The 15,419-nt window shown below is 43.3% G+C and overlaps 1 protein-coding gene across 10 annotated transcripts in view; it reads left to right on the top strand.

Annotated features, from left to right (window-relative positions):
* Nucleotides 1–15,419, top strand: part of NADK2 (NAD kinase 2, mitochondrial) — a 63,005-nt gene that overhangs the window by 24,559 nt on the left and 23,027 nt on the right. For 8 of the 10 annotated variants that reach the window (XR_013346120.1, XM_077816754.1, XM_077816763.1 and 5 more), the window contains 2 exons: nucleotides 10,874–10,957; nucleotides 14,377–14,513. Coding sequence is in view for 9 of the 10 variants with exons in the window: in XM_077816754.1 (XP_077672880.1) it covers nucleotides 10,874–10,957; nucleotides 14,377–14,513 (221 nt within the window). In the remaining variant the exon portion in view is untranslated. The remainder of the gene's footprint in view (nucleotides 1–10,873; nucleotides 10,958–14,376; nucleotides 14,514–15,419) is intronic. The other 2 variants (XM_077816755.1, XM_077816757.1) reach the window with 1 other exon arrangement.

The raw sequence follows: 15,419 nt of genomic DNA, 5'->3' as shown, positions 1-15,419 counted from the left end.
AGAAAATTTCTGGGAAGGCCTCTAATACCAGTTTGAGATACACTCGTCCTGTCTGAGGCTGCACTTCTGACTTGGCACCTTCAGGGCTGTTGAGGCCCCGTATCTTTATCTGTGCTGGATTCTTAGTCCTCCTTTCACCCATTTCAGTCTTCCTTGGCTCCATCAGCACCATCCGCTTCACTGACATGCTTACCTGAGGTGCCTTCCACTGTGTAGGCCGCCTTGTCTTCTCGGAGTGTGTGTGGGGGTGGTCCTTTGTTTTCCATACTAGACTCTCCTCTGGTGCAACCAGTGTCAGCTCCCTAATGCACCTGGCACCCTTGGCTCCATCTGTTAGTCATCTCTCCGACCAATTAGGCTGGCACCAATCATTTTGTCTGCATTCCCTCCACCCTAACCCTTCCTTCCTTCGGACCTTAATGTGTCTCCTATACTTGGGTCATGTAGAACATCAAGGGGAACTGCTCCTCCATACTCTGAGGATGTTTGTTTGTTTTTTTCTTCCAACTCTGAAAGAGGAGCCTGTCTAATCCTCAAGGTTGTTTAGGTCATCTTACAGGTCTTGTTCTACTACAAGACCGCAAGGTCAGCACTGGTCTTCCTATAAGGAAATCCTAGCATGGGGTCTCCCACTGTGGATGGCTTAACTTGTGCAGAATCTTCCAGGACTTACTGGTCCAAGAGACTGTAGACCTCCATCACAGTCACACTCTAGGCGGAAGTCTCCTACTTCCTAACTGAGGAAAATTTCTGCTCGGTATCCTGCTACTAACCTTCAATCCACTGAACTGGACCTGTGGAGAAGGAGAAGGAATTAACAGAGGAGCCCTTAGATCTTCCTCCCCATGTTTTTCCATCTTCACCAGATAAGGGAATCACTTCAGAGTCCTGCCCTCCCCCGATCTCTTCCTGGAGGAATTCAAGTCTTTTGGGACCTCATGAAGAAGGTGGCCTCTTCTTTAGGGATGCAGGCAGAACTTGTGCAAGAGAATCCACATACTTTCCTAGATGTTTTACAGTCTCCTGCACCAGGAAGAGTTGTCCCATCACTGAAGTCTTACTACAGCTGGTGAAAACTCTCTAGCAGACTCTGGCCTTTATACCTCCTTTGGCAAAGCAAGTGAACAGATGATACAAAGTCCCTCCTGATTTTGACTGTTTCTTTATTCATCTAGTTGATGATTTTTTGGTGATCGCAGCTGCTAATGACTATTCCAGTCAATCTCACCCAATCACTCCCAAGGATAAGGAATTTAAGAAGCTGGAGTTATACATCCAAAAGGTTTATTCCACCATCACTCTTCAAATGAACCTCACTAACTCTCGGGCTCTTTTGTCAAAATATTATTTTAATAATTACTTTGCAATTTCCAAATTTGCTGACAGGTTGCCAGAGGAATATAAAGAACAGTTTCTAGCTCTGATTTCTGAGGAGCGTATTATAGCTTGTACATCCCTTCAGGCAGCCATGCCGCTGATACAGCTTTGTGTTCTGTAGCCACTGCAGTCATCATGCAGCATTCTTCCTGGCTGTGGCCTTCGGGCATTCCAGGGGAGCTTCAGAACACAATAGGGGACTTACCTTTGGAAGGTTCTGAACTGTTTTCTGCTGAATCAGATGACGCTGTATGCACACTGAAGGACTCTTGCATAATACTTTGTTCGTTAAGAGTTTATACTCTGGTTACAAAGAGGAAACGGTTTAGGCCCCAGTCTTACTCCAAACCCTATTTCCAACAGAAGTCACAATATGCCTCTAAGAGAAAGTCAAGATCTCTTTGATGTCTCCAACCATTTTCATCGGAAGGAGGCCCTTCTTACCAGACAGTTTCATCCTCCAAGCAGTCATTTTGACTTCTTGGTCAAGGACAACACACCAGCTATATTTGCTCCCTTTGGATCAGGCCTACCCTTCTTTCACTGTGCTTGGGAAAGCATCATATCAGAAAAGTGGGTGCTCAGTACAGTGAAGGAGGAATATATTATCCAATTTACCTGAGCCCCACCTCCCTCCATGCCTCCGTCTCTTCCCCACGCCCCATCCCTTTTCAGGGACACTTCTCCCGAGACTGTATTACTTCAAGAACTACAATCTCTTCTAGAATTGGGAGTGATAGAAGTTCCTCACCAACACAGAGGAAAAGGCTTCTATTCCTGGTATATGTGCACAGTCACTTAAAGGAGAAAAAAACATTTGCCTATATAGTAACTGTTCTTCAAGATCTGTTGAGCACATACATTCCATGACCCTCTCACATACTTTGGACATTACATACAGTGGTGTGAAGGAACAGAGAGGGGGGTGGCAGCCATACCCCTTTTATGCCCTCGCCTGATAGGACTAGTTGTCCAGTGGTACTGCTGGCAAAAGTCTCCAACTCAAGTGCATTGGGCACACTTATACCTGTAGTGGAATGTATTTGTGCACAATGCATCTCGAAGAACAACAGTTACTCTGCAGGTATGTAACAGTTTTATTTAGGATTTTAATTTGTGTCCTAATTTTGAAAATCTTGGTCTCTGTCTCGTAAATCATGTAGAGTAATCTGGAGTATAAATTTGCATCTCTCTGCCACCAACGAACTATGGTTAAACCCGTCTTATGAATGAATGTTGGGTGTGTTACGAATTACACCTGGTAGGTCACGCACACCAATGCTGCGAATTACACCTGGTAGGTCACGCACACCAATGCTGCGAATTACACCTGGTAGGTCACGCACACTAATGCTGCGAATTACACCTGGTAGGTCACACACAGTTCGAATCTAGGCTGAGGCACAGAAACAAAGTCCACAACTGCAGAGTTCCCAAAAACCACTAAGTTTATTACGCTTGAGCGTGGTGCCCCCCTGCTAGCCGGGGGGGACCCTGAATACAGATTATACAAAGGTTATATATTTTTTAGCAAAGCATGTTGCCCTCGTGCATCGGAAACCTTAGCCAATAAACAAACCCTTGTCTTATCTACCACCTATCCCTGCTTGATGCATTCCTCGTGCTATACCAGTATGTTAATTACACAGCATGGTCCTAAAGCCAGGCATCAGTAACTTTTATTATCAGAATGGGAGGCCTCACATCAAGGCCAAGAGACAGGGAGTTAGAGACTGACAAAAACTAGATACTGGGAGTCAAGGCAGGCTGGAGACGAGGAGGATTTTCACAGGGATTCAGTATCTAAGGATCACTCCTCCTGGTGTATGATGTGCTGGCATTTAAACAATGGTGGGCCCCAAACCAAAATGGACTCACATGTGCTAACTTTTCCTTAACAGGTGCATGAATTTGCCCACCTCCCTCCCCATGTGGACCTTTTTCCCTTGAAAAAAGAAAAGAGGGGATGGAGACATATTTTAGATCTAAGACTTTTAAGCAACTTTGTGAAAGCACAGAAGTTTGGGGTGCCTCTTGTAGGAATAAGAAAAGGAGTACTTGTGGCACCTTAGAGACTAACACATTTATTTGAGCATAAGCTTTTGTGAGCTACAGCTCACTTCATCGGATGCATTCTATCATTGGGTCCAGGGGATTGGTTTTCAGACCTTGACCTTCAGGATGCATATTTTCACATTGCAGTTCACTCCTCTCACAAGAGATGCCTTTGCTTTCTGGTCAGCCAGGACCACTTCCAATATCAGGTACTCGTATTCAGATTTTTCTCTGCTCTGAAAGTATTCTCAAAGGTTCTGGCAGTGGGCACTGCCTGTCTTAGTTGAAAGGCAATGATAATTTTACCATACCTTGATGACTGGCTATCAAGGACCAGTCTTACAAAGTTCGTTTTGCTGTAAAGATAGCCTTAGCCTTTTTCCTCAGGCTTGGTCTCCAGTTTATCAACAAAAAGTCCATGCTGACTTAGGGGCATCCTTAGATGCAGTATCAGCAAGATTTTACATCCCCACAGAAAGATTCATGACTATCATACCTCGTTGCAAAGATTCAGATAAGCCAGCAGACTTTGGCAAGAAACTGTCTACAACTCTTGGGACATATGGGAGCTTGTACAATTGTAACACATTATGCAAGGTTACACCTTTGCTGCTTCCAGGGGTGGCTCAGAACAGTTTATTCATGGAACAGAGTCTGGATAGGTTGATATCAGTCCATCATCAAGTATGAGACTTCCTCACTTGATGGAAGGACTCTCATAACATCTGTGTGGGTGTTCCCTTTATCCAACAATTACCATAACGACAGATGCATCTCTGTTGGGAGGAGGGCGCATCTAGGGACACATACCATTCAGGGAAGATGGTCTATTCAAGAAGTGCATTTGTACATCAACCCTTTGGAGCTGAGGGCAGCTAGGAATGCCTGTATTCACTTTCTTCCAGTTATCAGAAATAAATCTATCAAGATCATGACAGACAACATAGCTTGCATGTTTTACATCAATCCACAAGGGAGAGTGAGATCCTCTTCTCTTTGTGCAGAAGCAATAAAGCTCTGGAACTGTTGTATAGTCAGTCACATCCTCATTATGGCGACGTGTCTTCCAGACATACAAAACAGCAAAGTAGATGCTCTCAGCAGACTCTTTTCCCAAGATTACAAGTGAGAGTTGGATTCTTGGCCTCTGTCACATCTTTCTGGCCTTGGTGTTTCCAGAGTTGAGCCTTTTTGCCACTGCCACCAACAGGAAGTTGAGATAGTATTGTTCAAGAGGGGGGCTTGGCCTTCATTCACTGGGAAAATCTTTCCTCATTCCATGGATGAGGAGCCTTCTGTATGCATTTCGCCCAATGCTTCTAATATTAAAAGTGATGAACAAGATCAAGCAAGACAAGGTCATACTAATAGTTCCAATGTGCCCAAGACCATTCTGGTATCCTTACCTCGTTCACCTGGCTGTTTGTTGGGTAGTCAGTCTTCTGACCATTCCTCATCTCCTCTTTCAAGATGCTGGTCAGACCTTCCACCCCAATTTAGGAATTCTTCAGGGCTTGGCTACTTCATGGTTTGTAGAAATAGAAACTTCCTGTTCCACAGAGGTACAACAGGTGTTGTTAAACAGTAGGAAAGGATCCATGTGAAATATTTAGCTCCAAAAGTGGAAGAGATTGAACCATTGGTGTGACCAGCATTGCCTTTCCTCCATTCATTCTTCCCTCTTGGCTTTTCTTGACTGCTTTCTGAAATTGAAAGTCAGGATTATCTGTGAGTTTTATCAGAGTCCACTTGGTGGGAATGACTGTTATAGCCCAGTTGAGGGATTTTCTGTTTTCACTCATCCCATGACATTGAGGTTTATCAAGAGGTTGAGGAACCATTTCCCTCAGATTAAAGAATCCATTCCTGTATGGGATCTAAACTTGGTACTTTAGGTGTCCTATATGACCTCCCTTTGAACCAATGGCTCCCTGTTACTTCCTTAACCTTTCCATGAAGATAGTCGCCAAAAAGGCCATCACCTCTACCTAAAGAGTCATGGAATAGGGGGTCTAATAGTGCATTCCCCCCACTCCATTTACAGTATTTTTCAAGTATGAGGTTTTGTTACGTCCACATCTTAAATTCTTTCTTAAGGTGTTCTCTGAATTTCACATCAGCCTGGTCATCCATCTCCTAGTCTTCTTTTTTCTGAAACCGCATCAGACCAGGGAGGACATTGCAAGAGTGTTAGCCTTCTGTCTGGACAGAACCAAGCTGTTTTGGAAATCTCCCATCCTGTTCATATCAATTGTTGACAGAGCCAAAGGGACCACGGTTTCCACTGAGAGACTCGCCAGGTGGATTTCTATATGCATTATTTCTTGTTATGAATCTGCTGATATACAGTCTCCTCCTACCATGTATAGCCCATTCCACAAAATATCTATCTTTCTCTCTCTCTCTCTCTCTCTGTCATTACTCAAACATGTTCCTATTGTGGAGATTTTCAAGGCTGCAACTTGGACTTTGATACACACCATCGCCAATTATTACATGGTGGTCCATTCTTCTAGATCAGATACTACCCTTGGAAATCCAGTCTTGTCTTCGATCTTGAACTCAGCTCCAAAGCTCCCACCCCTGGCTGAGGGTACTGCTCGGTAGTCACATGAAGTTAAGCACCCAAAGGGGCAGTACTCGAAGGAGAGATTTACTTCATTCAATAACTGGAGTTCTTAGAGATGTGTCCCTATGGTTGCTCCACCACCTGTGCTGCCTCCCATCTATTTTGGAGTTTCCTCTAGGGACTTTGCAATGGAGAAGGAACTGAGGGTGGTTCGCCTGCACAGCCCTATATCACCTCAGTGCTGGCAATGAGGATGTGTACAGCAAGCACATGCACGGGCCAATGGGCCCTGCTACTGAAAATCTCCAATCAAATGCATGGATGCATGCACATCTGAAGTGAAGCACCTAGAGGGGAACACCTCTCAAAGAACTCCAGTTACTGCACAAGGTGAGTTAACCTCTTCTTCTGTGGTCTGTTTAGAAGTGTGCATATGCCAGACGGTGAAACTGATGAGGTTCATACCTGCTATAGTGTACAGACAGCACTGGAGATCTGTTCAGCTCCCAGAAAGAAAGAAGGGGTTGAAAAACTTTGTTTGGTCTGCTATCAGCAGGCTTCCCAAAAGTACCTGACCTATTAGTATGTGTTAGGGGTAGCCAACCGGCGGCTCTGGAGCTGCATGTGGTTCTTCAGAAGATAATATGCGGCTCCTGTTAGGAGCCAACTCTGTGGGGGGGAAATGGTGGGTGTTCAGCAGCCCTATCAGCCCTTCAGTGCCTCCTGTCTGCTGGCAGCCCCCCCCCCCCCATCAGTGCCTTCTGCTCCCTCCCCGTGCCTCCTGCCCTCCACGATCAGCTGTTTCGCAGCATTGAAGAGGCTCTGGGGGGGGAGGAGCGAGGATGCAGTGTCCATCCCCCCTATCTCCCCCAGCGCCACCTCCTTCCTCCATGCCTCCTGCCCGCTGTGATCAGCTGTTTTGCGGCTAACAGGAGGCTCTGGGAAGGGGAGGAAAGAGGACACGGCTCACCTGGGGAAGGGGGTGGAATGGGACAGAGGTGGGGCAGGGGCAGGAAGAGGTGGGGTGGGGGTAGGGATTTGGTGAAAGGAGTGGAGTGGGAGGCAGGGTTTGGGGCAGAGCCCATGCCTGTATCTCCTTGAATAAAGCACACAGTGACTAGCTGGTGTGGAAATTTTTAATGAAAATTTTTCTTACGCCATCTAACAATGGAAGGCAAGTGCAAATGGAAAATAAAGTACACAGATGAAAATCGAGGCTTCCAACAGGAGTGGGAGAATAAGTACTTTTTTGGTGAACGTACTGGTAAGACCGTGTGTCATCTTTGCCAGACGTGTGTATCTCAGTTCAAATCTTCAAACTTGCAGCGCCATTTTGCTTCTAGCCATGCATGTGTGGATCAAGAATTCCCACAAGGTTCTGAACTCTGCACTTTAAAACTGAAAACTTGGAAAAAGCAAACACGTGTAGAAGCCCAGTTCTTCACCAGATTTGCCAGCTGATCGCAGACTATAACGTTAGCCTCCTATTATGTGGCTGTCAAATAGCCCATGCAAAAAAGCCCTACTCTGAAGGCGAGTTTATAAAACCATGCCTTACTGATACGATTTCAATCCTGTCACCAGAGAATGAGAATCTAAGGAAGAAAATTCCTGGCCTACAGCTTTCATGCCACATAATAGAAAGCAGAATCTCCAACTTGAATAGTGACATCAAATCACAACTGCACTTGCAACTTCAGCAGTGTGAATATTTGAGCATCACTTTGGATGAGTCATGTGATGTACAGGATAAACCTCAATTATCAGTATTTTCCCGGACTGCGTCTGATGACTCTGTAAGGGAAAAACTCCTTGATATCATGCCACTAAAGGACAGAACTCGTGGATGAGATCTAAAGGAGGCATTGATGTTGTTAGTTGCGAAACACCACTTCCCTTTACAGAAGCTCACTGCCATTGCAATGGATGGGGCTCTGCCCATATGGGGATCTGTGAATGTATTAGTATGACGAGAGCTTTCCTGAACTTTAGACATTTCACTGTATTATTCTTCAGGAGCAATGGTATCTAAAAATCTCAAATTTGATCACATCATGAAACCTGTCTTGCACATTGTGAATTTCATTTGCTCAAATGCACTCAATCACAGACTATTTCAAACTCTAATTGAAGAACTGGATGAAGACAACTTCCTTGCTATTTGCCATTTCACTGCGCAGTTCGATGGCTCTCGAGAGGTAAAGTTGTTTCTTGTTTTTTTCGAGCTCCTGGAACCAGTCATATTGTTTATGGAGGAGAAGCACAGAATACACCCTGAGCTTACAGAAACTGGGTGGGTTCTAGATTTGGCATTTCTTGCAGACATGCTGCTGCATTTGGATAAGCTAAATGTAGACTTACAAGGAAAATTCCAGTTGCTGTCTGATCTAGTGCAAAGCGTATTTGTGTTCATGAACAAACTGCAGTTGTTTCACAGACAAATGGTTGAGGGAGCGCTGACACACTTTTTCCCTCAATGTAACAACTTCAAGCCAGATCAAAAGAGGATGCAGCAGAACCCCTAAAACGGAGCACAACTAGATATGCGAGCATGATTAAAGATCTTAAGGACACTTTTGAGGAAAGATTCCAAGATTTGCAGCGGAAAAGATCTCAAATCAGATTTCTGATTGACCCTTTTAGTACTGAAGCAGATTGTTTGGAGCCCCCTTTAGTCACTGATGAAGAAACATCCCGGAAGGAAATAATAAAACTTTTGGAAGATGGCAGATGGAAATCTGCTCAGAAGACAGAGGGGACCTTTAATTTCTGGAAATCTGTACCAAAGGATAAATACCCCAACATGAGAGGTGCAGCCCTAAAATTAATCTTGATGTTTACCTCGACCTATCTTTGTGAGTCTGTTTTCTCAACATTCAAACGTGAAATACAAACACTGATCCATTTTGACAGACAGCCACTTAAGAGAACTGCTGTGTATGAGCACAGGTGAACACAAACCAAACTTCAAGGGAATTGTTGAAAGCAGTGATTGCCAGAAGTCCCACTAAGTAAAAAGTTAAGACAAATTGTTATTGTTAACGATACATTATAAATGCATAATAAGTATACCTTATCAAATTATATGATTGTGCATATATATAGATATCTATGTACGTACGTATGTACGTTCCTCCTCTGCCTCGGTGGGTCCTGCGCTTATTGGCAGATTGCCTCAGAGATTCACGGCAGCCCTCAGTTTGGCCACTCTTGCTAGTGGCTCAAACCTGCTGTCCACTCAGCTAACCTCATCACTGGCCAGCATGGGGGAAATGGAGAACAATCCCTGCAATCTCTGTGTCCCACCTAGTGGGTCGGGGACAGGGCAGATCCCTTTCCAATTTAGATCTTCCCTTCTGGTGTTTCTCCCAGACCAGGTTAAACTCCTCCTGTGTCCGATCAGGGGATGGGGGGGGTACCCGGGCCCACCCTCTACACCGGGTTCCAGCCCAGGGCCCTGTGGATAGCAGCTGTCCACAATGTTCCCTGTATCAGCTGCGTGACAGCTACAACTCCCTGGGCTACTTCCCCATCGCCTCCCCCCAGCACCTTCTTTATCCTCACTGCAGGATCTTCCTCCTGAAGCCTGATCACTCTTGAACTCTTCACTCCTCCAGCAGCACACCTTCTCACTTCCTGCTCCTGGTGCGCCCCCCTACTAACTGATGGGAGGTCCTTTTTAAACCAGGTGTCCTGATTAGCCTGCCTGCCATAATTAATCTAGAAAGTTCTTAATTAGTTCCAGGTGTCTTGATTAGCTTGCCTGTCTTAATTGGTTCTAGCAGGTTCCTGATTGCTTTAGGGCAGCCCCTGCTCTGGTCACTCAGGGAACAGAAAACTGTTCATCCAGTGGCCTGTATATTTGCCTTCTACCAGACTCCAGTATCCCACTGGTCTGGGTCTGTCTCACGATATATAATCATTACATATTACTGTGGCTCTTCAGCAGTGTACATTGGTAAATTCTGGTTCTTTCTCAGGCTTGGGTTGGGCACCCCTGTTATATATGTACTCATGTGGCCCCTGTCAGCATATTATCAGAATGCCTCACAAACAGTTTAATCTCAACAACCCCTATGAGTAGGGAAACAGTCTCTCCATTTACAGAAACACAGATCAAGTGACTTGCCCATGGTCATAGTATGCTTGTGTAAGTAAATCCTTTTCCTCATTTCACATAAAATATTTGGTAGCCTAAGGCATTCTGCTCTTTTGCACACTCTTAGTCAGAGCTGCCGTGGCAGAAAACAAAAACAAAACAAATACCTTTCATATGCCAGTTCAGATTGAGGGCAGAGAAATACTGCTTAGCTGTCAGTTTTTAAAAAACATGTTTGAATATAGTACTGGTGAAAAGTGGTTCGACAACCTTCGAGACTGAAGTCTGGTAGCCCCAGAGCAGGTACATATCAGGCAGTGCAAGTTTGCCCACACTTCTTCCATTGTGCCTCAGTCCTGTTCTTCAGGGATAATTGCATAGGTCTGTTTCTCTGCTGTGTAATTGTTTGCTTCTTTGCAAGAATTGCCAGCAGGATTGCCTAGGTGTACTAGTTGTGATTTTGAATGTATACAACTTTGTTTGTTGAGATGAGTCATATTCTGTTTTCACATAGGCTACCAAATAGCCATCTGATAGCAGTAACTGCCAGTAGCATCCTTGTCTGGATTTGACTCATCTACCTACAGGTGAAGGGCTCTATAACCCATTGTCACGGAATAATGCCGAACTTCCTAGTGAGAGAGATCACAACTGCTTTTAGGAAATGAAAATCTAACTTTGCTTTGATGTAGCTAGCAGAGCACTCCCAAAAGGGTCCTATTCTCACTGCTTTGACTGCCAGCTCTGTTGTTCTGTCTTCTTTTCACTTTTAGATCTGAGGGCCATTTGTGTTTGCCTGTACGATATACACACTCCTTTCCAGAAGCATTACAGAAGTTTTATCGTGGTGAGTTCAGGTAGGATTCTATCATCTTTGTTTTTACAAAATATATTTCCTGAGGAAAGCATGTGTAATGATGGCAGTTGTACAAATAAGAGAATAAAATTTAATAAAATAAATGCATTAAATCGTGAACTGAATTTTGAGGCTTAACATCTTGAAGGATGACCATGAGCCGTGGAGAAGACATTGAACTGGGGTTCGGGAGACCTAGGTTCAGTTTCGAACTCTACCAGAAACTTATGATGTGCCCTTGGGCAAATCACTTAAACTCCCTATCTTGGTTCCCCATTTGTAAAATAATACTTCCGTCACAGGATTGTTGTGAAAATAAATTAATTAATGCTCGTGAGGCACTCAGTGCAACTATAGGGCCATATTCGTATCTAGAGGGATAGAAAGGTAACTAATTCCAACATTATACAAATTGCATAGTTAATCAAAGCTAATGTGAGGGTCTTGCAATTGTTAATAGAGTGGCTTAGGCACAAAGTAAAATGGGGGAAGCATTTTAGTGCTAATGTTAGCTTGTTAGCTATAGCTACTAGACACTTGTACAAGAACTGATGAGCAGGTAACTAAAACTAAGCATGATCTTATTGCAGTTTACATTAGAGGGCAAGCTCTAACTGTGGAATGAACAGTGCTATGAAACAGGATAAGAATTGTTCCCTTGTACATACCAAATTTGAGGCAGAAAAGGGACAAAAGGGACAAAATATTTGTGGAATTTTAATATACCCTAAAACATAATTTGTATGTTAATGTTTTTGCTCAAAAAGAAAAGGAGTACTTGTGGCACTTTAGAGGTGCCACAAAGTACCCCTTTTCTTTTTGCGAATACAGACTAACACGGCTGTTACTCTGAAACCTGAGTTTTTGCTCAAGAAATTTTACTAGTTATGAAAATAAATCTCATAGTTGCGATGTATTATTGTAATGCCTAGGAGGGCTAGACATAGAGCCTTTTGTACTAGGAACTTTACATGTTAATATTTGGTGCATTTTATTTACTGTCATAGACAAATTCAGTTTGTAGTTGGATTATAACGTAAACTAGATCTATGGCATGGCAGAGTTGACATGTAGCATCGTGACTGAAACAAACTAATATGGTCAGTTTATCAAGACTAGGTATGAATAACTAGATGATTCGATCTGCATGGGTAAATGGAGTATCACTTCAACACTGGTAATTCCAGTCGTACTCTGACCTGGTCTGTAGTGAGGAAGCTTTCTAAACTTTGCACCATTTTAAGTGGTTCAGTTCTACTGGTGTTAATATTGGAGTCCTGGTGTGGATGGCCTTCATGCTGCTGCAACAATTGATCAGACCTGGTCACAGCAATGTTTAGATGACCTGGTGTTAAAAAGTTATTGTAGCTTGTAGACTTGTATGCTAGTGCTCTGGTGGTGATGTTAACTCTGGAACTAAACCTATTGTGATGAGGCTTTAGCCTCTCCACAGGTAAGATTCCAGCTTGGCTTTTGTTATAAGCCCAATTTTGCCCTCTCCTGCAATCTAAAATCCTCCAAGTTGTTATACTAGGTCTTGTCTAAGAGAGAACTTTTCTATCAATTCTGAAGGAAATGGTACAAGAGATTCTTGAATTGTCACTCTAAAAATACAAGTGATTGCTGGAGTCCAATATCGCATTTAATATCTAAAAAGCTATTTTGGATCACCTCAGGAGGTGGCTTACATTTATTTTTTTAATTTTCTTTGTCTGAATCCTGTACCTGTTGGACCCATGGTAACTTAGACACATATCTTTACAAGTGGAATAGTGCCAGTAAGACTCCCGATCTGTCCTCCTCCCCCCCACACCTAGTCTGTCTCCTTACCCAGCCAGTCCAATACCCCACCCACTCGTTTAATCTCCTTGCCCAACTAGTCCCAGCCTCCACTTCCCACATCCCTTGGCTCCTAGTTCTAGTTTCTCTTCTCCGGTGCCAGTCTCACCAGACTTCATGTCTCAATCAACTCCTTTTCCTCACCCCTGATCTGGCTTCTGTCCTGTCTGCATTCGAATCAGGTGTCATGTTGCCTGGATGTCACGGTGGAGAGTGCGGGGATGGACGACACAGAAGAGAGGCTCCCTGCTCTCCCTTCCAGTGTATGGCCCTGGTCCAGAGCTGCCCTTAAAGACAGGGAAAGTCTGGCTTCGTCTTTGTAGCCGTGGGCTGGAGGGAGCATGTTCAATCTGATCAGAGCTAGGAGCTGTGAGAGGTTCAAGCACATTCAGTGAGGATGGAATCTTTGTGGATTTTAGGTGTTAAAGTATAACAAGTCTCCACTGATCATGTGTGACTTGCAGTTTTTCAGAAGCTTATAACTTGGCCAAATTTACATGGATTTTCATGGGGGACAGCAGAAGGCACATCCATGACAGAAAAGGATACCACGTGACAAATTCAGCGTTCCTTCTCCAAAACATGGGGGTATTAGAACCGCTCAAAGAAAAGGTTACTAGAATTTTTTTAACGTGGGCAAAACGTATTTTCCCCTAATCTCTCGCACAGAAACCTCTGAACAATTTTGGCTGGAAATTTCTCCCAAAATCCTACCGGAGGCAGACACCTGGCACGTAAAATTTCAGTCAGATGATTAGTTTATAAAGCAGGGTCTTGTAATGGGAAGTGTGGGGCAACCTTAATAGTGTGGTGCCACCAGCCCCACCTACAGTACATAGTTCAGTGGGATGGTATAAAGGTTCCATGAGCGCATTCACTTATGTGCTGTCGTGTATTTTTTCATGTATGAGTCCTTGAGACTGCTCAACTTGTTTGAGGAACAAAATAAAACAATAAAGGATTTTATTTCAATCTGTAGTCTCTTTTTTTAAGCCTATCCTTAGAGCCTTCTGAGTGAGGGATGTTGTGATTTGATAAGCAAATTGTTTGCTGCTAAATTGCCGTACCTAATTCTCATCACCACCAAGTGGGTGGCACTGTGTTTCAATTACCTGTTTGTAACTGCTTCAAATATTCAGGCTTTCTGCTCAAAACTGGAGAAGAAACTGCTGTAGTTTCTTCCAGGTAACATAGGAAAGAGTGAGGAGGAATTATTTCTTTTCTACTCTGGGGAATAGACAGAATGTTGCAGGAATTTGGGGGGGGGAAAAGGGAAGGACATGTAAGTAGCATTCTTCTTTGAGTGCTGGTCCCTATGTGTATTCCACTGTGGGTATGCCCAGACGTAGAGAATTTGTCAATCAGCATTTAACAAAACAGAAATGGATGTGAAATACATGTTTGTATCAGTTCTGTAATGAATTTGAATTATAATTGATAGATTTGGTGGTTGAAATTGGTAAGCTTTTTAAACTGACTTATGAATTTGGACGTCTCCTGCCTTTTTAAAAAAAAATTGCTCTATCTGATGAATGGTTTGACTGCTCCAACACTGGTACCAGTCTCTTTTCCTTTTCTAAGGTGGCAGTGGCGGCAACGAATTCGGATGTATCTTGAAGGAACTGGTATTAACCCTACCCCTGTAGATTTGCATGAACAGCAGTTAAGCCAGGAGCAGCACAGCAGGGCCCTCGTTAATGGAAGATTTCATGATCAAAGTAGGTTGAAGCTGATACTAATGAATGTAATCAACAAAACTTAGCAGTGATCACTTGAATGGTCAGTTGTGTAATAAAATAACTCAAATACTTTACTGATGAACTCTTTCTAAATGGACAACCTATTCTAAATTCTCAATTACTGAGGGACAGTCTTCACTCATTGATATATTTTGCTTTCCGCCACCAACTCTCTGAATAACATTTTTCATGAGTAGTGTACCCAAAGACTTGGATTCTAAATATCTAAACTGTATTCTTAAATTCATTCACCTAAATTTGGGTTATTGCTGATTATGCACTATATGCATCTTATAACTTTAAAAACAAACCTTGTATTTGTGGATAATCTAAGCACTGTACCCAGATGTACAAACACTCTTTTCTCAACCTGTATATTATATAATTTTAACATTAGCTTTAATAATTTGGGGGGGGAATGTAGTTATTATAGGCTTGTAAAATTGTCATAAATGTAGCAGCACAAGCTCATGGAGATGGGGTTTGGTCTGTTAGATCAGGACCCAAACTTGGAGCAGGGACTCTGTCTTAAGTGTTGAAATATGTCTACCTGTCACTATGTACGTGTGACCTTCTAAAATTGTTCATATATATTCGTTGACTGTCTATCTTAAAAATTTCATCACTGGTCTCTGGAAACTTGGCTAGATGGACCACTGCTACATTCCAGTATAGCTCTACCTGTTCATAGATTCTAAGGCCAGAAGGGACCACTGTGATCATCTAGTCTGACCTCCTGCATGATACAGTCCATAGAATTTCCCTGAAATATTTCCAGTTTGAAATAGAGCATATCTTTTAGGAAAATATCCGTTCTTGATTTAAAAATTGCCAGTGATAGAGAATTCATCACAACCCTAGGTAAGTTGTTCTAGTGGTTAATTA

The sequence above is a fragment of the Eretmochelys imbricata genome, chromosome 5 (assembly GCF_965152235.1).
Source record: "Eretmochelys imbricata isolate rEreImb1 chromosome 5, rEreImb1.hap1, whole genome shotgun sequence".
NCBI classification, from domain to species: Eukaryota; Metazoa; Chordata; order Testudines; family Cheloniidae; genus Eretmochelys; species Eretmochelys imbricata.
This window is presented reverse-complemented; position numbering and strand designations above follow the sequence as displayed.